The sequence below is a fragment of the Lacerta agilis genome, chromosome 3 (genome assembly GCF_009819535.1).
Source record: "Lacerta agilis isolate rLacAgi1 chromosome 3, rLacAgi1.pri, whole genome shotgun sequence".
NCBI lineage: Eukaryota > Metazoa > Chordata > Lepidosauria > Squamata > Lacertidae > Lacerta > Lacerta agilis.
This window is the reverse complement of record NC_046314.1, coordinates 37391989-37418815: the sequence shown is the minus strand read 5'-3', so window position 1 is coordinate 37418815 and position 26827 is coordinate 37391989. Positions and strand designations below refer to the sequence as shown.

The 26827-nt window shown below is 41.0% G+C and overlaps 1 protein-coding gene across 1 annotated transcript in view; it reads left to right on the top strand.

Annotated features, from left to right (window-relative positions):
• The first annotated feature begins 4413 nt into the window (after nucleotides 1-4413).
• The window catches only part of PHIP (pleckstrin homology domain interacting protein), a 63787-nt gene continuing 41373 nt past the window's right edge, over nucleotides 4414-26827 (top strand). The window contains 9 exon segments of the mRNA XM_033143281.1: nucleotides 4414-4507; nucleotides 4639-4697; nucleotides 4810-4839; nucleotides 5040-5099; nucleotides 20892-21042; nucleotides 21128-21226; nucleotides 21983-22143; nucleotides 25277-25498; nucleotides 25938-26038. Of these exon segments, the coding sequence (XP_032999172.1) occupies nucleotides 4429-4507; nucleotides 4639-4697; nucleotides 4810-4839; nucleotides 5040-5099; nucleotides 20892-21042; nucleotides 21128-21226; nucleotides 21983-22143; nucleotides 25277-25498; nucleotides 25938-26038 (962 nt within the window). The 5' untranslated portion in view covers nucleotides 4414-4428.

The window sequence follows — 26827 nt, the reverse complement described above, 5'->3', positions numbered from 1 at the left end:
ATTTTCTGCTCATGGAAGGGCTATTTCTGACTTAGCATTAGTGGGGGAGTGAAACATAATGCAAGACATTGCACAACCACTTGTGGAAGACAGTTTGCTATATCTTTCTGGTTTCCATTGGTAGGAATTAAGAGATAGCATGAGTGTCACTCTCGGCTTCTATGAATGGAAGGGGGAATTTGATTCTTAAGGATTCTCTGATACCTTAAACCTCTGCTCCAGAGGATTGTGAAACCTTTCAAAAAGCATGGAAGGTGGCTCGGGTTGACTGCAGGAGGGAGAAGTAGGTGAAAATCACATTTTTTCCCTTTACATTTGCAAAAGCCTCTAGTAGAATAAAGGCCCTCACAAATGTGGAAGGGCAACTTTGGATCTAGCTCCAAATCTTCCAGAAATGCTTATAGTTTAAATCACACATTTGGAAAGCAAGCACTAATGGTTAAGGTGCAAGAAGCTCCCCATTGCAAAGCAAACCCTAATGGCTGGGGCGCAAAAAGTTCTGCATTGCAGAGTGAGTCTTGCAATGTAGAAATCTTTGCACCCTAGCTCTTAGAGCTTGCTTTGCAGTGGGGAACACCTCTTAAACAACACGGGGGCCCCTATCTCCCCATAATTGATCATATGCCTAGATGCAGCACTTATACACTACAGTATGGACCATACTTTGTTTGCATACTGTGGTGCACCATGAAGTTCCATGGTTCCATGAAGTTTTCAAACAGTTCATGAAACAATAATAAGCATAGTTGTTCTACTCATGTTTCTTTGGCTCCATCCCCCAAAGTGTTTCTCAGCCTTAATAAAATCATTTTCCTTTGGGGCAATGCCCTTGATGTTTCTCACAATTTCCTGTCTTACTGAAAGAAATGTACAGACAATAATATGCAGTTAATTATATCTATTTCTAATATTCCAGAAATACTACAGTGTTATCTACATTTGTTTTAAATATAGCAAATGTTATTTTTATTGTCAAATATTTTTCTAAAGAAGGAAAGAGTTTCATAAACTGCTACTACAGGTCTTTCAATTTCTCTATAAAATATGGTGTTGCATCTACCATGGGGAAAACAAATCTTTTAAGTTTCCTGAAACTCAGCAACCCTACAGTAATGAAAGGAATGCCAAACATTCATTTTCAGAAAGTCAAATTAAAACCATTTTACTACCACCTGTAATTATAAAAAGATTTTGTAAAATTAAAACCATAATGTCATACATCATGGTTACATATTTTAAACAGTTATTTTAATTTGAAAAGGGGAATCTTACTTGTGTAGGACAAGCCTCATTATAACAGAAGCAGTTCACAAAGAACCTATTACATCTCAATGACAGTGGAACTAAAATATTTCTCTTTAAGGATAATGCAACTCGACACAAAAGCAGGAATTTCAAAATATACTACTGGAGACCGTGAGAGAATTCAGAAATACATTTTTCTAGCAAAGAAAACAATAACATTACTGGGAATTAGCACAATGCACTGCTGAGATATCATTGATAATAAGCTGTTACAATTAAAAGAACGAACAAACCTCAACATCCTCTATTCTAAATGTACAATACCAAAATAATTCTAAGACTTCTGTAGAAGAAAAAACAACTTGCATGCAAAACAAAAGCGAATGATCTTATTGCAGAGAAATAATTTTAAAATGATAGAACTGCACCCTCTGCTTGTATTTTTAGTGTGCTATACTAGTGATAATAGAAATGTCAGTGTTTTTGCAAATGAATTCAATCAACAGTATTACTGTGGGATATATAATACAAAAAAGGAAAGCCATTATAGTCACAATAATCTTTCTTCTAATTAAAAACTAATTTCTTTCACAGTACGTAACACTGAAATACAGATCCAATATCAATAGATCATAATTCATATAAATACCTTATCTATATTTGTACACATATAAGCAACCATAAAAAGAGCAGGATAAACTTGCAAATCTTATTAGCACTGCCTATTAAGGTCTTTATTCACATTCTACATCTTAAATATAAGGCTCCAGAGTAACCGAAAAACATAGTACTTTATTAAAAGATTGATGAAACTAAAACCTTCATACAATTCTATAATGTAAAATAAAAGTATCAGGTTCAAATGGGGGCCACAAAAATAGTAGGAAAATGAAATGGTGAAGATGCTAAAACAGAAAAGCTTGTAGTACAAAATCACTTCAGTTCTAACTTAATATTAATCCTGTATTAATTTGTTACTCATCTCAGGATGACATGTGTACCTTCTAGATATCAAATTTTCTAATTCCAGAAATAACTAAAAGCAGTGTGGGACATATTGCAAATCATACCTTCATACATTTTCCAGATATATGTTTTCTCTTTTTTGTGATATAATGGCTGCAAAAGACGACGGTAACAATTGCTCTTGCAATGCAATCATATTCAGGTTTACACAGAAGGAAGACCCACCAAGTTTAATAGGGCTTATTTCAGGGTAAGTTGGTGTAGGATTGCAGTCTTACTACAGTTCCAGTTTTTTGCTGAAATAAGCATATATGCAGCCTCTTTTGTGGGCTGGGGCCTTAACAACTTGACACTTAAAAAGATCATTAATACAACATATTATATAAGTAATTATTTACTTGAAAACTACATACCTTATTTTAGTTCAAAGCTGCAACTTTGGAGAGAGGAAATCATTTTGGCATAGTTTGAGCATCTCTGGAATATAGCAGTGTAGCTTTATTTGATGAGCAGTTTTTAACTGATCTGCACTAATTGATTAAATGGCCGCTTTTTTCTTCTCTTTTTTGGAAATACAAAAAATGCCCTATGCCCAACTTTCAATCCCAAAACATTGATATATTACATAACAAATGCTGACCACTGTTTACTCTGATAAAATTCAAACTATAACACATCATGCCTCTCTAAAGACACTTCCCTAAAATGGGAATGAACACTTTAGGCAGGTGAGCCCTGTTCATTACCTAAATACAGCATGAAACACAAAATGTAAATATAACCATTAATCATGCGATAACCCTTCTGTATGTTATCGATCCAGCTGTAAATTACCTCAAGTCCAGCCATAGGTTGCATCCATTTTCATCCTTTTCACTTGTCTGCTTTCATAATAATATTGCTGTCTTAACCCGCCGTCTCCCACTATCTATGTAATAAACCAGGGCAAACGCAAATGTTAACATTGCACCTTTTAATAACACCAGGAAGTCATTTCATGATCCTCTTTAAGCCAGAGGGGGAGAGTCAATAACAAAGGAAAAGCTGTAGAGACAAGGCGTATGAAAAATATATATACATTTTTATTTCTTCCTTACACACACATATACATATACACACGCTCGCCCGCCCACCCATAATGAGTAACACTTAGGAAAAAGAAAGGAAACAAACCAAAACCACGCATGACATTGCAACTTACAAGCAGATGGGAATCTGTAGCATTTAAAGGCGACAAGGAGGCATGTGGAAGAAGAGAGAAAGCCTGGAGAGGACGGGCCCGACCTGCTCACCCCCCTCCCCCAATAGGCCCTGGCACAACGAGGGCCGAGAGGAGCCTCTCACGCCCGTCTCGCCCAGTGGGGCTTGCGGTCCCTGGGGGCATTTTTTTTCCTCATTCGGTTCCTAGTTCGGCTACATTGAAACTGAGCAACTTCCAGCGCCACCGCCGCCAAAGGGCCTCTCGCGTTCTCTCTCGCACACCCCCCCCCTCGCTCCTCCCGCCTCCGCGCGCGCCGTATCCCTCCGCCGCCGAGGCCTCCCAGCCCTTCTCTACAGAGAAAGCGCCTTTCAGCCGAAGCTGCCCGCCCACCCATCCACACCCCGCCTCTGCCCGCTCGCTCCGACATCTTCTTCACTCGGCTTCCCCCCCCCCCACTAGTCCGGAGCGAGCTCCAGCTCGAGCGCGTTGTTTTGTGGGGAGGAGGAGGAGGAAAAGAGAGGCAGGGCTCTCTAGGGCGGGGAGCGCAATACCACCACCACCACCCAACCCCGGGGAAGGCGACCTGAAGGAAAGGGAGTGAAGGAGGTTGAGGGGGTGTGCGTGTTTGTGTGTGTGCGCGCGCGCGCCCTGAGGGGAGGGGGGGGCTGGGACTCTTTGTCTCGGCGGAAGGATCGCGTTCTCTCCTCCGCCCGGCCGCCCGCTCGTTAGCTCGCGCCCGAAGCTGGCTGGCTGGCTGACGAGAGCGGCAGCAGCAGCAGCAGCGGCAGCGCTTGGGTTGGCGGCGGGTTTTGCTGCGAGTTGTTGTTTCCTCCTCCTCCTGCTGCTGCCGCTACTGCCGCCCGGGGCTTGAATGGTGGAGCTGAGCGCCTCTCTGCTGCGGCTGTTGCCGCCGAACAAACAGTGACAGCTCCTGGGCGAGCGCCGTCGTCTTCTGCTCGCCGGGCCCCGCCGCCAGGGGAGCTCGGCCCCAGCCAGCCGGGCTCCTCTCGCTCGCCATGTCCGGGGACGGCGGCGGAGGCGGCGGCGGCGTTGGGAGCAACAACAGCGGCAGGCACACGGCGGAGCTGCGAGCGGGTAAGTGAGGGGCCGGGCTGCCGCCTCCTCCTCCAAGGCCGTGTTTCTCTCCCCCCCCCCCCTACTCTCACGGCGCGTGTTCGCCTTTCTCAACCCCCCGGTTTTCCCCCTTCTTCCCACCCCCCCTGCAGAGCTCTATTTCCTCATCGCCCGCTTTCTGGAGAACGGACCCTGCGAGGAAGCGGCTCAGGTAAGCGCGCTGGCGCCGGGGTCTGGGCCTGCGGGGTGGGCTGCCGCCGCCGCCGCCTCCTCCTCCGGCTTCTGACGGCCCTCCTTCCGCTCCTCTTTTGTTGCTCCCGCAGGTCCTGATCCGAGAAGTCGCCGAGAAGGAGGTAAGCGCTGCGAGCGCCTTCCAGCCCGGCGCTCTCCATCCGCCTCAGCGCCAGCGGCTGCAACGGCCTCGCCTCCTCCCCTCCCCTTTCCTCCGCCATCCCGGGCTGGCGAACGCTGCTGGGGCGTCGGGTGGGGGTGGGGTGGCGGCTAGTAGCCCTCGGTGACCGGGGGTGTATGTCTTTTTTTCTCCCCTCCTCAGTTGCTTCCTAAGCGCACGGACTGGACGGGGAAGGAGCATCCCAGGAGCTACGAGAGCCTAGTAAGAGAAGCGGCCGGTCGGCGTGGTTGCGATGTGATGTACTAGGGAAAGTTTGTGAGCAGCCCTTTAAAAATTGAATTTCCCGCAATTTTTTTTAAAGCAACTTAAAAAAAAAAAATAAGGACCAGTTTTTAAGCTCCCGGTTTCTGCTTCCTGGACGTGGCGGTATGTGTTGTTTATAGGAAAGCAGATGGTGCCTCCGAAGTCAGAAATCTGGGGTCCCCGAGTTAGGGTAAATAATAATAATCCTACTAATGTGAGAGCCCTAGAGTCACTATGCTAGAAATAAAGGTACGTCATGGATGTTGTGCGGGGAAAGCGAGAGAACAGGGAGGGGAGGAGCAAGCAGGAACTGCTTGCGAGAGACAGGCAGGCCTGTAGGAGATGGGGGCGCTCTATTCCATGCAGTCTCGCTTCACATACACAATGGGGCTGAGCAGATATTGAGCAACTGTAAGCAGGCTTTATTCAGGGAAGCCCCACAACTTCCTTAAGCTTTTATCTTTTGCTTGGAACATAACTAATAAAAGCTGCTTTCTGGTTGTAGCCTCAGTCAGTATATGCATACGGTAATCTGCTCTTTGTGTCTGAGTTCTGGTAATGTGGAATTTCAGAGCAGAACGTTAGTTTTGATTAGAGGTCTGTTAGGCAGTGGCAACTTTGTGGACTAGTGTGCTGTTTTATGGAACAATTATTGTGTGTTCATATATCACTTTGGTTGCAGAATTTGTTTTTTTCTGTCCTGCATGTCATTCTGTTTGTCAGTTTTAGGTGGGCTTTGTTTTCTACTCTTGATTGAAGGAGTGCTTGCTTTAAAACAAGTCAGGCTAAAGTAGAAGAGGCACTCAGATCTGTTTTTTTTTTGGGGGGGGGTTCAAAGTAGCATTTAAGTTGCCTGCAGGATATATTTTACTCCCCACCCTTTTCAGGCCAAGTAGCAGGTGGGTGAAGAGTTGTAGGTCAGGAAAACAGTACAGAGGTGAGAGCTAAACATCTTTTCTAGAAATTTCACTCCTTCACATAGCTGCTTGTAAAATGTGTGAGAGAGAAATCGGAGAAATTTGATCATTTAGCTTTCAGTGGTTTTACTAAAGGTAAAGGTACTCCTGACCGTTAGGTTCAGTTGCGGATGACTGGGGTTGTGGCGCTCATCTTGCTCTATAGGCCGAGGGAGCCGGCGTTTGTCCGCAGACAGCTTCCGGGTCATGTGGCCAGCATGACTAAGCTGCTTCTGGCGAACCAGAGCAGCGCACGGAAACACTGTTTACCTTCCCGCTGGAGTGGTACCTATTTATTTACTTGCACTTTGCTGTGCTTTTGAACTGCTAGGTGGGCAGGAGCTCGGACCGAACAACGGGAGCTCACCCCGTCGTGGGGATTCAAACTGCCAACCTTCTGATCAGCAACCCTAGGCTCAGTGGTTTAGACCACAGCGCCACCCGTGTCCTAGTGGTTTTACTAGTTGTGTCTAAACATTTCTCAAACCATACTTTGATAGTACAGGTGAAACTCGAAAAATTAGAATATCGTGGAAAAGTCCATTTATGTAAGCAATTGTTTTCATTAGCTACTGGAGTTAATATATAAGATAGACTCATGACATGCAAAGCGAGATATGATAAGCCTTTATTTGTTATAATTGTGATGATTATGGCGTACAACTGATGAAAACCCCAAAGTTGAAATTGTTAATTTGGGGTTCTCATCAGCTGTACGCCATAGCCATCACAATTATAACAAATAAAGGCTTGACATATCTTGCTTTGCATGTCATGAGTCTATCTCATATATTAGTTTCACCTTTTAAGTTGAATTACTGAAAGAAATGAACCTTTCCACGATATTCTAATTTTTCAAGTTTCACCTGTATATTGGAATAAGAATTATCCACTTAAAGAACTGTTCATCCTGTGTGTTTATTTGAGTGAGCTGGCCATGCCTCCCTAACTGAAAGCAAGCAGGACCAGAACAGTGACTCACACAGGATAGGCACAGCTAGCTGTAACATCCAAGGGCAGGTAGTTCTACTTTGTTTCTCAGCTGGAGTGACTGAATGATAATCACACCCAAAATTTCCAGTGTCCAGTGAAGTCTTTATTATAAGGAAACAAGGTCAAAGCAGTAAATTATGCAGAGTTGCAGTGGTCTGCCTCTTTTCTGAGTAGGTACTATTGGCTCACAGAAGCTTTTAAAGTATTTTTGACATTCTAACAGTTTCTCATGCAATGTCAGTTTTGGCATGGTCCTGAATATTTTTAATATGCTAGTAGTTTAGATCAATAAGCTGGAAATGTTTAGTGAACGATAAATGACTTGTTTTCAAGTCAATCTTTGGCTTTACTTGCATGTTAAACTACTACAGTCGGAATGTTCTTCTTTATACATCCATTGCAGCATGTGAGTGATATCCCTGGAGAGATAGCTCTTGAGTGCTTATGTTTTCCAGTGATGTTAATACTTGAATGAGGCACAAAGGCACATGGAAGGCAGCAGTGTCTTTGGAAAGTAAAGTTTATGTCTAATCACCTTATTTTTTAAAAAAATAAACAAGTGTGAAGTCCTGGTTTTTTTTAAATTTGTTGGCTTTCCCCCCAAGTTATGAAGCCAGAAATGTCTCTAGGCTCCTGGTTACCAATACAACAGCAGACGTTTATAACGGCACAACATGATTTGAGGTCATGTTTGTAAAGCTCACTTTTAACAAATTCCTGAAGTCCTTTGACTTGACACTGAAAGAAGAGAAGAGGTGAGGTGAGGAATCATAGGAGTGCACTCCTTAAAGAGGAATCAATACTCCTACAGTTACTTAACTCTTCTTTCAGTACAGAATTGAAGTGCTTTTAAGAATTTGGACTCCAGCTCTTCTCAGTCGCAGCCAGCATGGTTGGGGATAATGAGAGTTGTGCTCCAGCAGTATATGGAGGGCTCAGGTTCTCCATCCCTGATTTAGATCAATGAAACTTAATTTTAAATACTGTAGTGTTGATGAATTAACTGTTCTGCATTCCCAAAGTTATATCCATGTTGAACATAAAAATGCTGAATGAAATTGCTCGTATGTATCACTTTCTAAGTCAACAGCCAAATTCTGTAGTATAAGCAGATTCCTGGTACTTGGACTCTTATTACAAGCAAAACAGTTCTCACATATTCAGCCAGCAGTGCCTAGCTCTACCAGCATGAAATAGCAGAATTAAAATAGTGTTAAACAAAAGGACCTGTAACACACCTATCTGGTTTTTTCCGATTGTATAAGTTCTCTATCATTCATGTTGCAATGAAACAGTTCTCCTAGCAACACCATAGAGAAGACACTGGTTGGGATGGCTTGGTGCCATTGCAGACAGCCAGTTAGATACTGTAATTCCCAATAGTAGCCAGTGACCAGGACTGAAACCATAGGTTAGAGTGCTGCAATATTAAATGAAGGACGGAAGTCCAAATTCTATTTTTTGTAATTGATGCCATTTATTTCTTATTAATGATGATTTTTGCATTGCTTAATAATAAGAAAACTCTGTGATGTACATAATAAAATTATCAGCAAAACAGATAAAATAAACAAGAAGTTGTTTAAACACACATAGATAACTAAATTACATGTCTGGGTAGGCTTGCTGAAGTATAGTTTGTCCCATGCTCACTCTGGATTTGAAGTTGAGCCTAGTTTAATTTTTGTTAGTGAAATTTGTGGATACCTACATTAAAATACATCATTTCTACATTGTAAAAGTGTGTGTGTGTGTGTGTGTTAGAGAATGAATGAGAAGGAGAATAGTGAGACTAAAATGAAGGGTTAGTCAGTGGCTGATGGAGTATTGGGATCTAATCTGGCTCCTGATAGACATTACATTGATTTTTTTTAATAAAAAAAATAGAATTATCTTATATTTAGAATCCTGTTTCTTATTTGGAGACTTCCTAAACAGTGTCAGACACCATTCACAGTAATCTCCATTAGACCTGAACTGTGATGTGCCACTTCCTTGTCCTCTCTCACTCTCAGCTTATTCCTGGACCCCTAAGGTTTTGGGTGATGTTGTCCACCTTCAAACCATAGCTCTGTGGGTAAAGCGTGTGGCTTAAGGTTTCAGGTTCATGTGTGTCTGGAGACAAATCTTGAAGACACTTGAGGGATCTATGCTGGTCAATATGTTTAGATTTAACAAGTACACAGTACTTTAGACACAGTACTATTGTCTCCTTACACCATTAGCCCTTTCTTCCTCAACTTTCCACTGTTCACTTGTATACTCTTTTGGTTAATTTCTTGTACATGGCTATCGTTTTCTAAAGGTTCTAGATTCAGGTAGGTAGCCGTGTTGGTCTGACGCAGTAGAAATATATATATGTCCAGTAGCACCTTAGAGACCAGCTAAGTTTGTTCTTGGTATGAGCATTCGTGTGCATGAACACTTCTTCAGATACAATAAAACAGAAGTCACCAGACTATATAGTGAAAGAGTGGGGAGGGGTATTACTCAGAAGGGTGGTGGGAATGGATGATTGGCTGATAGGTGTGGTAAACCTGTTGACGACAGTTAACGACTGCAGTTGGTCTTACAGTTCTTTTTGAAAGTCCAAGGTTCTTTGATGCTGCTTGTACAAGGGATAGTAGAGATGCCTTTTGGGTTGGTTGTATCTATGGGTGGAGTACCTGGTCCTCTCATGGTAATTTATGCTGTCCTTCCTTCATTTTCTGAAGCCTCCCAGGGGCTTGTGGTGGTTTGTCTATGGAACTTTTTTTACTCACTGTGTTATTTGTATGGCAGTAGTTTGTTTTTTATGAACTGCTGTAAGATCTTCGTATGCCTTAAGTTGTGTGCATGGTTTGTGGTGCAGAATTTCATTGTTGCAGTTGCAGAATTGGAGTTTTTAGTAGCTGTTCATGTCTGCAAAGTGGAGAAGATAACACTGTGTCCATTTCTCATCACCATTTTGTCTTCCACTCAGTGATCCTGTTGTGTATTTCTTGTTGCTTGCATTCAGTATTCACGATCAATTTTTCCATAATGTTGCAGAGTGTGGAACAGAGTGCAGCATTGACTTATCGTGGCAATGTGTGCTGGCATTTGTGTTGTGGTGCTTCATAAATATGTGTTACCTGTTGATAAAACATAGCTTTTATTTTCATAGCAAAAGCATTGTGAAATACATTGAATCTGCAAGAACTGAAGTTCAGAAGGGATCTATGTAAAGTTTATGCAATAGAAATCCAGACCTGTTAGATGCTCAAAAAAAATGTGCAGAATTGAACTGTAATATACTTTTATTCTTGAGCTGCATGTTTGTTTTGATGTTCACAAATACCTCCTGTAGGAATAAGCTTTCCAGTCATTTCAGTGGAAGGCACAGCAATTCATGAGTATCAGTAATGTTTGCTTCTTTTGAATTGAGCTTTAGAAACCGTACTGGTATGAGAACTCTGCTTGTTCATTGAAGCTCCTGTGCCTGTGAGATGTTACTGAACTTGGGAAATACTTGCTAGCATGCTTTTAATGTGCCACTTAATGTATTGGATTCCTATTGCTCACTGGGGTTTCTGAGTACTTCTGCAGTTTTCCTGTTCTTCCATAAACTGGAAGGATATGTTTAGTTGTCTGAAAAGATAGGTAAGTGTAAGAATATAAGAAGTCCTGCTGGCTCAAAGGCCCATCTAGTCCAGGACCCTGTTCACATACAGTGGAACCCTGGGTTGCGCACACCCCGGGTTGCGCACGTTTGAGTTAAGAACGCCCGCAACCCGGAAGCGTTTCCAGAGTGTGCACAACTCTCCGTGACCTCCGGATGCACAGAACGCTTCTGCGCACTTCTTGCATGCGCAGAAGCGCTCAAATTGTGCTACTTCCAGGTTTTTTCTTTTTTTGGGGGGGGGGGGCGTTTGCGTTACGCACGCCTGTGTTATGTAGCGTGATCCGGAATGGATCGCATGCGTAACACAAGGTACCATTGTAGTAGCCAACGAGATTCCTATGGTAAGCCTGCAGCAACACTCTTGCCACTTGTGTTCCCCAGCAACTGGCATTCAGAAGCCTGCCACCTCTGATACTAGAGAAAAAAAATTCAGTCTTGGGAATGCCAATGATTTAAATAACTATCTGATAAAACTACATGTTTTATCAGATAGTTATTTAAATCATTGGCATTCCAAATGCTTCTAAACATTCTGCCAAATGCTTCTAAACATTCACATCTTTCAAACCTGGCTTCCCTAAGTTTGTCACCAAATGTCCATTCATTCAATGGAAGGCAAGGATGGGATCTGTTTGGGTAGACTGGGGACGCTTATTGTGAGTACAGATTCTTGTTTGTAAAACCTTTTTTGACTTTGTGCTAAAAATGTGAAAGTTGGGGGCACTCTGGCAGGTTCAATACTGCTCCCCCCACCCATGTTTTGATAGAATGTGTGGCTGGAACATGTAAAGAAGCAGTCTGAAAAATGGAATCACACACCAGAAAGCATTCAGTTTTATATGTATTATATCCATTCATTATGTTATTAATTAATTTTATGAAACAATGCCTTTTAAGAAATGCATTTTTCTGTCAGAAAAATATATCAGTGGACAATTTTCTGGCACATATCTGTAAGTATAGTAAGAATTAAATTAGACTCTTGGCAGTGGTAAATGCACTTGCTTATTGTGGTAGCACAACATTGAGGATGATTCATATATGACCCTTACTATGATAGGGTAGAGTTGTGTTGGGAAAGAAATATTTGTTTAGAAGTTCATGATAGTTGCTTTTCCATCTGTGCTATAAGATTGCTTAGGGGAAGAAAAAGTTATAGCATGTGGCATTCTTGTTATGACGTAGCAGGCATAGTATTTTCTAGCTGTATATATTCTGCATACTGGATTGGAGCCAGATTAATTCATTTGCACTTTGATTTTGATTGAGAGTGTCAAGTATTTCTTCAGGAAGCATATACAGAACAGGAAAAGATATGGAAAAAGACACCTAAACTGATTTAAGGGCTGGAGCACTTCCTATACAATGAAATACTAAAGCAATTGCATTTTTTTTTAAATGTACAGTATTTTTATTAAAGATTTCTTGATTTACAAAGCATGTGCAATGTCTCTCTCTCGTATTTTTCCCATGTATCATTTTTACAATCAGTTTCATTTGTTGAGACATTAGGAAGAAAAGGGGGAAAGAGGTGGATGGGGGGGGGAGATGGGTGGAGAAAAAAGAGAGATCGTGGGGGGATAAGGAAGTTGGTTACATTTTCTTCTTTTAGAGTGAGGCTGGTAGCTTCGAGGCTAAGGACTTTCTCAGTGGTAGCAACTGAGGATGAGATTGGTAATAACAAGCTGCAGAAAGTTTTTAAAAATTGCATGCGATATTGCATGATTTATTTTCCTACTATCTATTGTGTTTTTAAATGGATTGAATTGTTCATTGTTTAGATCTTTTTAAAAAGATTTTTTTAAAAAGTTGTGGCCTGTCTTGAATATCTGAGTAGACCAGAAAATAGAATATGAAATAATGTAATAAATGCTTTTATTTACACTTACCACAGCTGCCCTTTCAACTTTTCTGTTGTGAAGCTCTGCGTATTACACTGCTGGGCACATTTATTTGCATACCTACACTACATCATACCACATACAGAAGCTCTTCAGTTGGCCTGTTCTTCCAGGTCTTGTTTATCAAGCATTTACAGCTCCTATCATGTTGATTATTATAGCTGTGAAAGTTCCTAAGCCCATGTTGGGATCCCTCACTTTGTCCTTACTTTCCAATAGGTATCATAAACCTAGTCATATTTCTGGACCAGTCCAGACCAGAGTCTATTGACCTGCATGGTTTGGAGCCGCCTCCTCCTATTTATTGCTGCCTCAAAATGGGGATTCAGTTTATCACAATTATAATTCCTTTAGAGCTATTAACCACAAATTTGTGTAATCCCTTATACTGTTATCTAAAGCTAGTGACGACCACCATATTTTTTGTGTGTTATACTCAGTCTTTTCTTAACTTTTACTTCTAGCTTTGTGTCTCTGTTTACCTTAAAATCATACTGAGTTTGTTAGTTTTTGTTTTCCCCTAAACCTTTTTCTTATTTCATCTGTTTGGAAGCATCTTCTCACTTTTTGGTTTTAATGCTTTTAGTGGCTGTGCTTGGTTTATCATTATAGGAATGAGCCACACTGAGCCTTGAACTTGTGTGCTCCCCCTCCTCTGACAAGGCTTAAGGAAGCTTTTGCTTCCATTTTTGATTACTTTCAACTTGCCATTTATGTCTAAATCCTTAACTTTTGTTAATCTTAACTACGGTTTGTTGCTTCAAACTATGTATACACCAGAGCCATGTTTTCATTTACTCATGGTTTTCTTGTTTGCTTTCTTTAATTGTCTGTTGCTATTACTTTAATTTTCAAATTCTAAGGAGTAAAACTACATTTAAAAAACAACTAGTTTAGCTACTTAAAATAAATTTAAACTGGTTCAGATTCATTGTTGCAAATTCAATACTTTCAACAAAAGTGTCTATGAATTTTTGTTGTTAAAAGCAGGTTGGGTGAGAGCTAATAACTGTGCAGGAAGCTCCCCCACCCCTACCAGTTCATGCTTGCTGAGAACCTACTTCCAAATGTTGGAGAATCAGGAGCTGTAATCAGAAGCATCAGTTGCAGAAATCCTGGTGCATGCACAAAAGTGCTTGAGGGGATGTATGGAGATATTTAGATGCTGCTGTTCTTTGCACACTTGTAATACAGCACCACATTTTCAAGAATGAATTGAGTGCTTAGAAGTAGAATGAATTTCATCCCTCCAAATGATCATTCTGTGATAGTTCCAATTGTGGTTATACTTTTCTCATGCAAACTAATTGATATCAGTTAGGCTTATTTTATGATTATGTGTGCATCTCCCCCATAGTAAAAATATTTTTACTTTTATTGACCAGGAAATAATACTTTCAAACCTACACCCATGAAGGACCTATGCATTTGTGGCCCTTGCTTTGTCTAGATCAGGCATAGGCAACTTTTGGCCCGCCAGATGTTTTGGACTACAATTCCCATCATCCCTGACCACTGGTCCTGTTAGCTAGGGATCATGGGAGTTGTAGGCCAAAACATCTGGAGGGCCAAAGGTTGCCTATGCCTGGTCTAGATGTTTTGATGCTGGAATTGTCACACTCTTTGGGAACCTGCTCAGTGTTATATATTTGTATCCTGTCTTCCTGACTGGCAGTAGACTTCTAAGGTACCTGAAAGTAGATGAAAATGATATATATTAACAAATTAATAAGATTGTTTAAAGAGGAAGGGCTGACTTTTATTTAGAAAGGAAGAGGGGGAACAGTGATGGCACATGTTCTCTTCCTAGGCCTTAGATGTTGCCACTTCTGTGTCTGTTTCAACTGCTGTTCTCTGAAGGTTCCATGGAAACCATACAGGGGTGGCCAACTCCCAAGGGACTGCGATCTACTCACAGAGTTAAAAACTGGCAGTTATCTACCCCCTTTGGGCGGTTCAGGTCAAAGTTGTTGTTCAGCTTTTTTAAAGGAGGAAAGCCCGATTTTTTAGGGGTGCAGGGCAAAGTTGTTCAGCTTTTTTTAGGGGAACCAAAGTTGTTCAGCTTCTTTGGGGTGAGCCAGTGATCTACCACAAACATCCAGTGATCTACTGGTAGATCACGATCTATCTGTTGGACATTCCTGCATAGAGGATAGTAGACCCCTCCCTTGTTTGTTACCTATAGATCAGGGCCAAGGAGTACCAGATGTTTTGGTCCTCATGAGAATAGAGCATCTTCTCTAATCTTGTCACATCTTAAGGCAGCCCTGTTTAGGGAAGCTTTTAATATCTGATGAATTATTGTATTTTAATATTGTGTTGGAAGCCGCCCAGAGTGGCTGGGGAGGCCCAGCCAGATGGGCAGGGTATAAATAAATAAATAAAAAATAGGAGGCAGCTGGACAATCAGCAACTCCTGGCATTTTCTGATGACGGGGGCCTGATGAAGGTTCTGGGGGGATGGTGATGGAAATATGTCCTGTCCCTGAGCTTTGCTACTGAAGCTGTGATTCTTTTAACTGCTGCTTTTTAAAAGTTCCATGTTGACACTAAGGGAGAATAACACCCCTCACCAAAAAGTATGCTACCTTATAACCCATGATACTACCAGATACATTCATAATCACCTGATGTTGCAGCTCCAGACTTGCCATAATTTAGTTCACTCTAATGGTCCAGTATTTTTACCCTGATTCCTTCAGTTCCCTTGGTCACTGGCAAATGGGTACTGATTATAATTTTCATGGGGCACATGACTGAGTTCTTCCCTCCAGCCCCAAAGAAGATTTTCCACCCAGAATTACCTTCACAGCTAAAGAAAGGATAAAAATTCTTTCCTGCAGGGAAGCAGTTGAATTGGTAGCAAGTACTTTTTAACTCATGAGTTAAAAACTCATAACTCATAACTTTGGCCACCTCATGAGAAGAGAAGACTCCCTAGAAAAGACCCTGATGTTGGGAAAGATGGAGGGCACAAGGAGAAGGGGACGACAGAGGATGAGATGGTTGGACAGTGTTCTCGAAGCGACTAGCATGAGTTTGGCCAAACTGCGGGAGGCAGTGAAAGATAGGCGTGCCTGGCGTGCTCTGGTCCATGGGGTCACAAAGAGTCGGACACCACTGAACGCTTCAGGTTACATACTCCGCTAACCCAGAAATCAAGCTTCAGGTTAAGAACTTTGCTTCAGGATAAGAACAGAAATTGTGCTCTGGCGGTGCAGCGGGAGGCCCCATTAGCTAAAGTGGTGCTTCAGGTTAAGAACAGTTTCAGGTTAAGAACGGACCTCCAGAACGAATTATGTTCTTAACCCGAGGTACCACTGTATTTTGGGGTGTCTAATGCAACCTCAGAAGTTCAGGATGGTGGCATTGGATACAGCCTTTCTCTCATACTAGTTGGAACATGGTTCCCTTCTGGTAATTGATCGTGCCTGATTCTCATGGCAATGGCCTCAGTCACAGCAACAGGCTTTGTCTCTGTTGCCCTTTGAGATTGAGAGCATGGACAGAATTAATGATGAATAGATTACTCAGATGATGCTCAGTCATGCACATTGTCCTTCTACACAGCTCAAATTGCCATCCATGTCTATGGGTCTGTGGAGGAGAAGGATGGATCCAGCTGGCTGGCTAACTGGATCCAGAGGCTGATGGCTTGCCAGCTGACACAACAGCTGAGACTTACTTCTTGTTCACCTGTTGTTGTGGTGCTTCTTTCTGGACATGATTTGGCCCCTTTTATAACTTTGAAAAAGCTATTTGACTGTAGGCTCAGTTTTCCATCTGGTGAGTGTTCTTGGCAAGGTACTCTGCGAGTCCTGTTTACTCCACAGATTTCTGTGGCAGTGGTCATCATATGATTCTCATCAAGGTTGAGGAGTAGGTTGTACGAAACTCATCATCTTTGTGGTACGAGGCACTTGAAATGTCCATAGTCTTCCACGCATTTTGGCCTGCAAGATTCCCCTCGGAAATACCTCCTCATAGCATAGCAACCATTCCCAGAATAACTAATTAGAGAAGTATGGAATCAAGTGCTCTTGCCTCTGAACTTTAGCATAGCAGTGGGGCGTACACAGTGGCATCATTCCTACAGCAGTTGATCTCTGGGAGAGGATGATGATCTCACAGGCTTCTTGGTCAGATGGGATGCTGATTGCAGTGTGGTCCAATACTTGTTCCACTTCTGGGGATCTCTACCTCTGCTAATGATGAGTACCTCTAAATCTGTTGCAGAGCAACCATGAGTTGTTGGAGAACGCATTTCTTTTCAGGTGGGATAAATATTTCCTTTCATACTATCTTGCTGATAACAAGGACCATCACAAAGATAAGATGGGACAAGATGGACTGCATTCTTTCCAAGACTGCCATGGCTACTAATGTTTGCTGGACTTTTCAGACCTTTCTCCTTCAGATTAAGAGCAGACTTTCCTTCCCAACAATGTCAGATCTCAAGAGGATAGTCTATCAGGTCTTTCGGATGAGACTGAGGGGCACACAAACAGCTCATGTGGCCTTCTCTAAGGATCTCGCCTGACAAGGACCCCAAGGGATGCTTTGAAAGAACAACAACCCTACAGAGAACTCCTGCACACATGGGACCTGGAAGAACTCTGTTTCATTGCTGATTAAGCAGAAGTTTTTTGTTTGTTTGTTTTTTGCAGTTTTTCAAAGGGGCAGGGGAAACCTTAGGAGAAGTGGAAGTTTATGCAGTATTTTTTTTACAAAACAAAACACTGTTTTAACAAAATAAAATGTATCATAACTTAGAATATAAAATTGCACCATTCAATATATTTTTATGAAATTTAAAATGGTGAACTGCAAATATCCCACATTTTAGTCTACTTCTGTGGTTGGTGCTCAGTTTTTACTCAAACTTCCAGATTTTTCCTTTCAGGCTATGGAACCTATAGTTTCTGTTCCACCTTTTTCCTGACCTTTTTTTTAAATATTCCAGCAGGGCAGGGCAGTAAGTTACTTGTTTCCCAGTTTGTAGCCAGATGTCTGTCACAGTCATTTTGAGGGAAGAGGTGGAAGCGACCATCTTTGAAAGCATTTCACTCATTCTAAAAGAAATGCACATTTCATAGGACACTCACCCACAGTGTTCTCCCCACATTTCCACTGGAAACATTTAAAATTTATTTTGGAGGGGAAATAATTCTTCCCTACTCTGTATCTCTGCCCTCCCCAACCTGGGTCTTGACATCTCTAACTTGACCTCTTTGGGCCTGGAGTATTTGCTGCATATGCTGGAGGGTCTTCAGAGCAGGTCAGCAGCTTTTAGCCAGGATTTCTCCATGGATCCTACTAGTTCAGAAGCATTATGGCACTCAGTATCAGGGTTGGGGGGAGGCAGGAGAACGCTGCTCCTAACCCTAATGTTTCACTCATCTTTAATTCACCTTCTTGGTTTCAGAGATTGCATTTCTGAAAGCTGAAGCAAACTATCACCTATTGACGAGGAACTGTAATGAAGGCTACTCAAGTTCTTGTTAATCAGATCCTTGACCAAGTTTTTTAAAAAAACAAAACGAGTTTTTGTGTTTCCTCAACAAGAGTGCTGCTGTTGAGTTCCCCGTGACTCTCTATGACTTTCTCCAGAATGCTAAGCTGTAAAGGGCTCATAGAGGCCAATTTTCTTCCCCCAACATTTTGCTCCCCCCCCCCCATTTGACACTCTTTCCATAGTTTCTGGTGTATACTGAGTGTGCTCAGTTCTCATTCTGTTCTTGTGAGGTTTCCCTCTTGTACCTTCTGCAATTATGCTACATCTTCACCTTTTTTTCTCAGTGTCTCCAATTTGTCTCCATTGCTATAGGTATGGTTTTCCTATTAGAGGGATAATAAACCTTTTTGAAGCCATGCCAATTATCTTGGAGCAGTGAATTTCATAGTTCCATCATGTGTTTTTTGTAAACTTTTTTTTATTTTTGCCTGTTCTGAATGTACTACCAATATGTTTTGTTGGGTGACCCTGAGATCAAGCATTAGGAGAGAGGACAAAATCATATCTCTATCAGCTTTTTCTACACTGCATAAGTTTATGCAACTGTCACACCTCACTTCTTAAACCTCCCAAACTAAAACACTGTAGCTCTTCCTTACAGGGGTGATGCTTTAACCCCTTATTTTGGTCACTGTTTTCCACATTTCATTGTAAAATATATGGTATTGGAAAATTTTAAGAACAGTAACTACTTTTTATAGTTTTAGTTCAATTTGCATTTACTTTTTAATGATTACCTTAAATATGTTTTTAATGTTTCGTATTTTATCAGTATTTTAATTTGTGGGTCGCTTAAGTCTGGGTGAAAAACGGAATATAAATATAATAATTATAATATTAGTTACTACTTTCCTTTTTCTTGCTTGTTAATACTAAAGTAAGGCTCTAGAGCAATAAAATAAAATACATTTTTGTTTCTCCTTACTTTCGTGCTGCTAAAATTTTGCTTGCATGTTGACTGACAAGCCTCATTCACAACCATAAAGGCATTTATATATGATAGAAAAATTGAATTAAAAGAAAAGGGAGAAACCTTTTGAATTTTCTCTAGAACTATACTGGTAGTGATAAAAGCAAATAGAAGTAATTTTTCACTTCTAGAACTTTGGTTTTGATTGATTGTTGTGCGAAGTGTGGCCAGAGCATGTTGTAAATTTAATTTAATTTCTTACTAAAAAGTTAGTGATGTCATTTAAATCCAGCAGTTTGTGTGAATTCAAATCATGCCCTAATTGGTTTTTATCTATTCACTTTGGTGAGTACAGCAAAATATTTTCCTGTGTACTATATAAGTTTGAAAGGGGGAGGTGTGCAACCTTTTTCTTTTATAAAAAAATAGTCTGTTGGATGTGTCATTCTGCAGCAATTGACAAAAAGTGCAGTGAGAAAAACACCACCACACCCATCTACAAAGGCAGGGTGGGTGGGTGGGAGGACCCTTAAAAAACAAAAATTAGTTTTTTTAAAAAAAGATTATATTTTGTGCAACTACTTCAGTGAGAAGGGAGAAAGCTGGGTTGCTTGTCATTGATTACGTCATAAATTGTCTCCTGTAGATTGATGAACTTGGATAATGACATTTTCATGTGGCAATTAACATAATAATGGACATTTTTATCTGGGGAGGAGTACTGCATTTCCTTGCATTCTGAATATAATAACCTTGTAACTTAAGTGCTATTGAGAGAAAAGACATGCAGATGTGCACACAAATTAGAAAAAATTATTCTTTTAATATATAATAAACCAGTCATCTGGGAAAACCCGTTGTTAAAAAGAGTATCATCACAATTGATACTGTTTGAGTATTTGAACAAGAAGTGCATGAATTGCATGATGGGGTTCATACTGAGAGGGGAAATACGGTGCGAAAAGTTTCCCTGCTGAGATATAAAGTGTACACAGTTCTGTCTTTGCAGATCCAAATTTGGCTGCATTTGCATGTAATGGTAAGCCAGGGTTTCTGGCTTATTGTGGTATACTATAAATAAACAGTGTGCTAGTGCACACTGTGCGATCACTCCTGCTTTGTTTCTCCTCTGGTGCAGTAAACAACCCAGGAAGCCTTGGCTTTCCATTATGTCCAGACCCAAGGATCTTGGTTTGTTTCTCCTTAATAAGTCATGATCTGCAAGTTAGCAACAAACCCATGGGTTAAGATTTGACAAGAAACAAACCAAATCAGACAAATCCCTGGTTTGGTAGAACTGACTTTGGTAACTGCTCCTAGTTTGTAGAGAAACAGACCACAAGCCTGGGTTCAGACAGCATTACAAACCAGACTGTGAGGCAGCCAGAGTAAGGGAGGTGGTCAAGGGAACTTCAGTGTGCACTAGCACACTCATTCATATTAAATTAATCAGGCCTATGTATGTGCAGTGTTTTAACTATCAAAACACTTTAATGTTAATGCTAAATACTATTACTAAAATATGTCACCTTGTTTTCAAATCAACTCATTATGATACTGCCTATTCAATACTATTACTGTAGTGATTCAAATAATTTTGTTTTCAAATTCATAAATATTTTAAATATGAGGTTAGGGAAAAAAGCAGTCTAGATTTTCTTTGTGTGTGCATGTGAGTCCTTTTTTAAATACTTTCACTGCTGTGTATTCTAGAAATCATAGAAGCATTTCAGTTGTCAAATACCGTCCTCTTTTCAAAACATCACCCCCCAATAGTTTTCTAAATTAACAGAAGAATATTGGATATTTAACTCCTCATTTCTTCTTAACAGGTAAAATACTATAGACACTTGGCACCTGATCACCTGCTTCAGATATGCCATCGACTAGGACCACTTCTAGAGCAAGAAATTCCACAGAGTGTTCCAGGAGTCCAAACATTATTAGGAGCTGGAAGACAGTCTTTGCTTCGCACAAGTAAAAGTATGGTTCCCCCACCCCCCAAATGACTTGAACACTTATTTTGTTATGTTTCTTTGTTTAAGTTTTATTTTATATAATCAAATAGGCTGCAAGCATGTGGTGTGGAAGGGATCTGCTCTTGCTGCATTGCACTGTGGAAGGCCTCCAGAGTCACCAGTAAACTATGGCAGTCCACCTAGTATAGGTAAGAGTCTTACTAAATAAGTGTGTAACACTGCTAGTGCAGCAGTTTGATTTATGTCAGTAAGGTTTGTTGGATATTTGTTGCTGTGGTGTGTGTTACTTCTACCACTTAGAATTTTTCTGTATGTTAGTCCTAGTGCTTATAAATCCTGGTATGACATCTGATTTCAGGCTTTAGGAAGGCATCTATGTATTCAAAATAGCTGATTAGATGCCTTTGCATGTGTTTGTAACCACCACCCACATCCCAGTGTCTGGGAGACTTCAGCACTGACTGTGAAACCTGCCAGACATTGGATTATAGTGTACATCTAATGAACATCTAATCCTGTGCCTACAGCATTAGGAATATTACATTCCATATTAGATAAGTTATGATCATTTTCTGATTATTTCTGCATGCATGCTGTCTCTTTACACTCTTCTTTTTTTTTGCCCATCAGTCTAGGTAGCAAGTCCAAATTGCTTCCCTTTCTTGTAGTTGGTAGTTTCTGTGCAAGAAGGTACTTGGGAGCTTGGAGAAGATAACATGTTTGCAAGTTAGTTTAGAAAAGGGTCAAGAGGAAGTCATAATCTGTTTCTTCCCACATTTGTTGTCTTCCTGTTGAATAGTAACAGTGAAAGAATTGGGGGATCACTGGTGGTCAACTTTTTACTATCCAAAAAGGAACCATTTTTGTATTGCTTTAGGAATGGTATTTGCCTCTTTCTGGAAGGCCACCTGACTGACATACAAAATGCTTTTTTTTTTAAATAGCTGAAACTCTCTTTTCAAGAAAACTAAATGGAAAATACAGACTTGAACAACTTGTTCCAACTGCTGTATATCAACATATGAAAATGCACAAGCGAATCCTAGGACATTTGTCTTCTGTATATTGTGTAACATTTGACCGAACAGGCAGACGGATATTCACTGTAAGTGCAAATTCATGAAAACGTGCATAGTCATGAAAATGTTTAAATATATCTTTAAGGATTATGTACTGTACACATTACTATGATGCAAAGCAGGTAGGTTATGGCAAAGGTTAATTCATTTCGTTAAACACAAAATTTCTCCATTTCTCTCTCTTATGGTGCTCTTGAAGGGGCGAGGGTTCTGTGGAGTCTCTTTGAGGTGCTGGTGTCAGCAGTCCTATTTCGGACGAATGTAATACTTCTGTGTGGTTACAGGCCAGCCTCATAGTCTCTTTTGACAATAAGACCTACTTTTTTTGGAAATAGTTGCGAAAAACAATATTTTACCTGGATATAAGCAGAGGGACATTTTGGAAGCAGGAACTTCCTGCTGGAGGCAGGAAATTCATAATGAACTTAACTGAGAGAACTTAACTCAGTGGTCTGTTTCTGCTTGTTTTCTATGATGTTTATTTCTTCTGTCACATGTGTCCTTGGTTGCTTCCCCCCCTTCCTTTTCTGAGTGGATAAAAGGTAGGGCGCCGAGGGCCTTCTGGCAGTTCCCTCACTGCGAGAAGCAAAGCTACAGGGAACCAGGCAGAGGGCCTTCTCGGTAGTGGTGCCCACCCTGTGGAACGCCCTCTCATCGGATGTCAAAGAAATAAACAACTATCTGACATTTAGAAGACATCTGAAGGCAGCCTTGTTTAGGGAAGTTTTTAATGTCTGACGTTTTAATGTATTTTTAATCTTTTTTTGGAAGCCGCCTAGGGTGGCTGAGGAAACAGCCAGATGGGCGGGAGTATAAATGGATAAATTTCTTTTCTTCTTCTTCTTCTTCTTCTTCTTCTTCTTCTTCTTCTTCTTCTTCTTCTGGTTTTAGCAGTTAATTTAGGTGAGAAATGGTATCATTGTTCTGTTTGTGTGAAAGATCTCACTGCAGTGCAGTTCATACTTCTGACTAGGAGAGGAACATTTGGCGTGTCATCTTGCCACGCCAAAGTATCATAGCTTTGTTATTTCACTTTCCTCTTTATCACCTAGGATCAGCCTGGGGGTTAGTGAAGGTGATAATGATGGACTTTCTGTGCTTTTCTCCACCTGTGTACCTTCTGTTGTTCTGGATAGGAAAGATTAAAGGTTGATTGGGAGTGACTGCAGGATAACATGGAATAATTCCCATTTCAGTTGGATGTAGTAGGTATCCAAGTGAGTTATGTACCCTCCTGCTGTTTGGAAGGCAGGAAACCACGTACCATAGCTTTGCTGAAGATTTCCCCATCAGCTGAGTCTTTATTTCATTTCTTGACTCAGAACAATCCAGTTTCCTCTCTTCCATTGTGTTTATTTCTCAAGCTCAGAGAAATGTGTTTTTTTCCTTGTATTATTCTATTTTTCCTGCCATTTTGGTCTTTGCCTCTTCTCCACTGTTGCTGCTGTCTATCATTTTTTTTATGTAAAAAAGAAGAGAGAGAGCGTACTATTCCTATGCCTTTCTCCTCAGACTTGCTGCTTGCCTTCCTGCTGCTCAACTCTTGGGAAGGGAAGCACCTAAGGCCACCTCTTCTGTAAAGCATATCTTAGTGGTCAAAACCAAGTGGGCTGTCTGAGCAATGACTGCAGTGAAATTTCCGCTGACTTCCTCACCCATTGTACTTGTTCATCAGGAGCAGTCAGATTGTCTCTTGGAACAGCTTCAGCTATCCTGGCTGTAGATGCAACTAGAACGTTGATCTCTGCCATTTCTCCTTTCACTCCCCAATTGACAGCTCTGTGTCTTCCCCGCTCCCCACAAAAGCAGCTAATACTGTCTCCTGCCCCTTTATCTTCCACTCTTTGCCCCGCAGGCCTTAACTGAATTGCTTGTAACTGTGCAGTGCCTTATATGAACCAGCAGAGGGTGCAGGATCCCAACAACTTGATTGAAAAACACAATTGGATTGGGAGGAAGGAACTCTTAATGCAGCTCTTGTTGTAGGTGCCGTGCAGAGTGTTTGGATAAAACATTGGAACATTGATACCACTTCTAGGTCTAATATAGCAACTTCACAATCCTAGCGGAAGATTGCAGCATTTTCTACCTGCATGGCAACATAAAATGCAAGATTGCTGGAAAAGGTTAAAAGTCTAGTGGTGGCAATATTTGTATTAGTAACATTAAACTATGGGTTCAACTCCCCCTGCCCCAAGACACAGTCATGGCTATATGTGCTTTGTATTTCTCTCTCTATTTCTCCCCCCCCCCCCAATGTTTGGAGGTTTGGGGGAAGGCTTAGATGGGCTTGAGCCCTTTTGTTCTGGTGTTCATGATAATTGGTGATGGTTGCGGTGGCAATTGAAGTTGCTTCCTGTTTGCTTTTTCTGCTCTAGTGAGCAGAGCGCAGTGCTGGAAGTTGTTTATGTATGGGGTCACTGGGAAAGATGTTGTCTACTCTCCCCTCTCAATGGGCCCATATAGGTGTCACTGAACTTCCTTTCATACATTCCCTTATTCAGAGAATTTGCTGTCAGACTTAATGTTGTAATGCTTAGATCTCAGCAAAAGTGATAATTAAAAGTAGGCAATCAGACTAAAAGGATTGTTCCCCCCCCTTCTTCTCCATGAATTACCTATGCCAGCACTCATACACTGAGAATTTGTAAATGATACTAGGGATAACAAATCTTTCTTAAAATAATGCAAGTTTTTTTTTTTTTTTTTTTTTTTTTTTTTTTTTGTTTTTCCAGTAAATAGTTCTAAAGGCTTATTTTAACAGAAATGCTGGCATTTAATGCAGTGTTTGTAATTTGATTTAATTGCATTAGTTCTGTAGCTTTGCCATCATATCATTAATGTTTTGCTCTTTCTTAATTTTTAACATGTGTAACTTTTGCAGTTGTTGAAATACCTGTATATATGTCTATTTCTGCTGTCGAAGGAAGGTGTGTGATGCTATTGGGCAGGGCAGGGAGGAGAGGTTCACATTCGGTACAATGAATAGGAATCAGAAGCAAACTTCCTTGCAGAAGGGGTTGCTTAGATCCAAATGAGTGTATATTAGGGTCCGTATTAGGATCCATATGAAATCTGTATTGGAGTCTCATAAACTAGCTAAGCTCTTAAGTGTCATAAACTTCAATTGGGCAGTAATTGTGGTTAATCTGTTTTAAGGGTTCTGATGATTGTCTTGTGAAAATCTGGGCGACAGATGATGGAAGGTTGCTTGCTACTTTAAGAGGACATGCAGCAGAAATATCGGACATGGCTGTTAATTATGAGAATACCATGATTGCTGCAGGGAGCTGTGACAAAATGATCAGAGTGTGGTGTCTCCGAACATGTGCCCCTTTGGCTGTTTTGCAAGGCCATAGTGCATCCATAACATCACTACAGGTAACAGTTTGCTTCCTTCTATGGCATGATTTGAGCATTATTAATGTTATCTTCTCACTTGTGGATATCTATGACATTTGACTTTAAACAAGGCAGGGCCTTGGACTGCTCAGTCAGATATCAAATGCCTAGACAAATGTTTATGTGTGAATTGTTAAGTGGATTATTTTGCATTCCTGTTTGAAACAGTATAGGTTTTAACTGTTTTGAACAAAGACAATGGCAGGGGAGAAGGAATATTATTTGTGACTGTGTGTGTGTGTTCTTCTGCCTGCAGTGAAGAGCTTTCTGATAGACTTATGCATGTGGCTGATTAAGTAACTTTTTATAGAAGTGGTAATTATGATAGAAATTTCACTTTATACTGAATCATTTGGATCACTTGTTTTCACTGTTTGCTAAAAATCAAGAATTATAAATAGCTTTATTTGTTTTGCAGTTTTCACCACTATGCAGCGGCTCAAAGCGATACCTGTCTTCAACTGGGGCAGATGGCACTATTTGCTTTTGGTTATGGGATGCTGGTACACTTAAAATAAAGTTAGTTTCTCTCTTGTATGGTATTAAGCACACTGTGCAGTTGATAATTGATGGGTTTTGGAAGTTATGGGCTTTTATTGTTGTTGTTGTTTAAATTTATATACTGCCCTTCACCTGAGGATCTTAGGGCGGTTTACAGAATGAAAGCACAAACATACATGATACAACAAACAAAACCATACCCCCTCACAGTTTAAAAGACCATAGATTGTTTAAATAGCCAAAGGCCTAGCAGAAGGAGGTTTTTTGCCTGGTGCCAAAGAAGGCACCAGGGGAGCTTCCCTAGGGAGAACATTCCACAAACAGGAAGCCACTGGAGAAAAAGTCCATTCTTGTGTTGTCAGCCTTCAGACCTCTTGTGGAGGAGACTCACAAAGAAGGGCTTCAGATGATGATTGCAGCGTCTGGGTCGGTTCACGTTGGAAGAGGTGATCCTTAAGGTATTGAGGTCATGAGCCATTTAAGGCTGTGTAGGTCAAAACCAGCACTTTGACTTGTGCCCAGAAACTAATTGGCAGCCATTGAAGTCAGGCCAGGATTGGTGCAATATACTCAAACTATCCTGCGCTGGTGAGCATTTCTCATTTTCTCTCTCTGCCCTCCCCCCCCCCACAACTCTCCAGAGGTGATTTTGTGTGTGCCTTGGGGGTTGGAGGGGACAGGAGAAGTAGAGAAGGCTCCATAGAATTCTGCCCTACGTTGTTTCTGTGTGTGTTGTGCTAATATTATAATTTATATTGCTTTCCATATATCAGGAAAAAGTAGCAGAGGATTCATAATAGCATAACA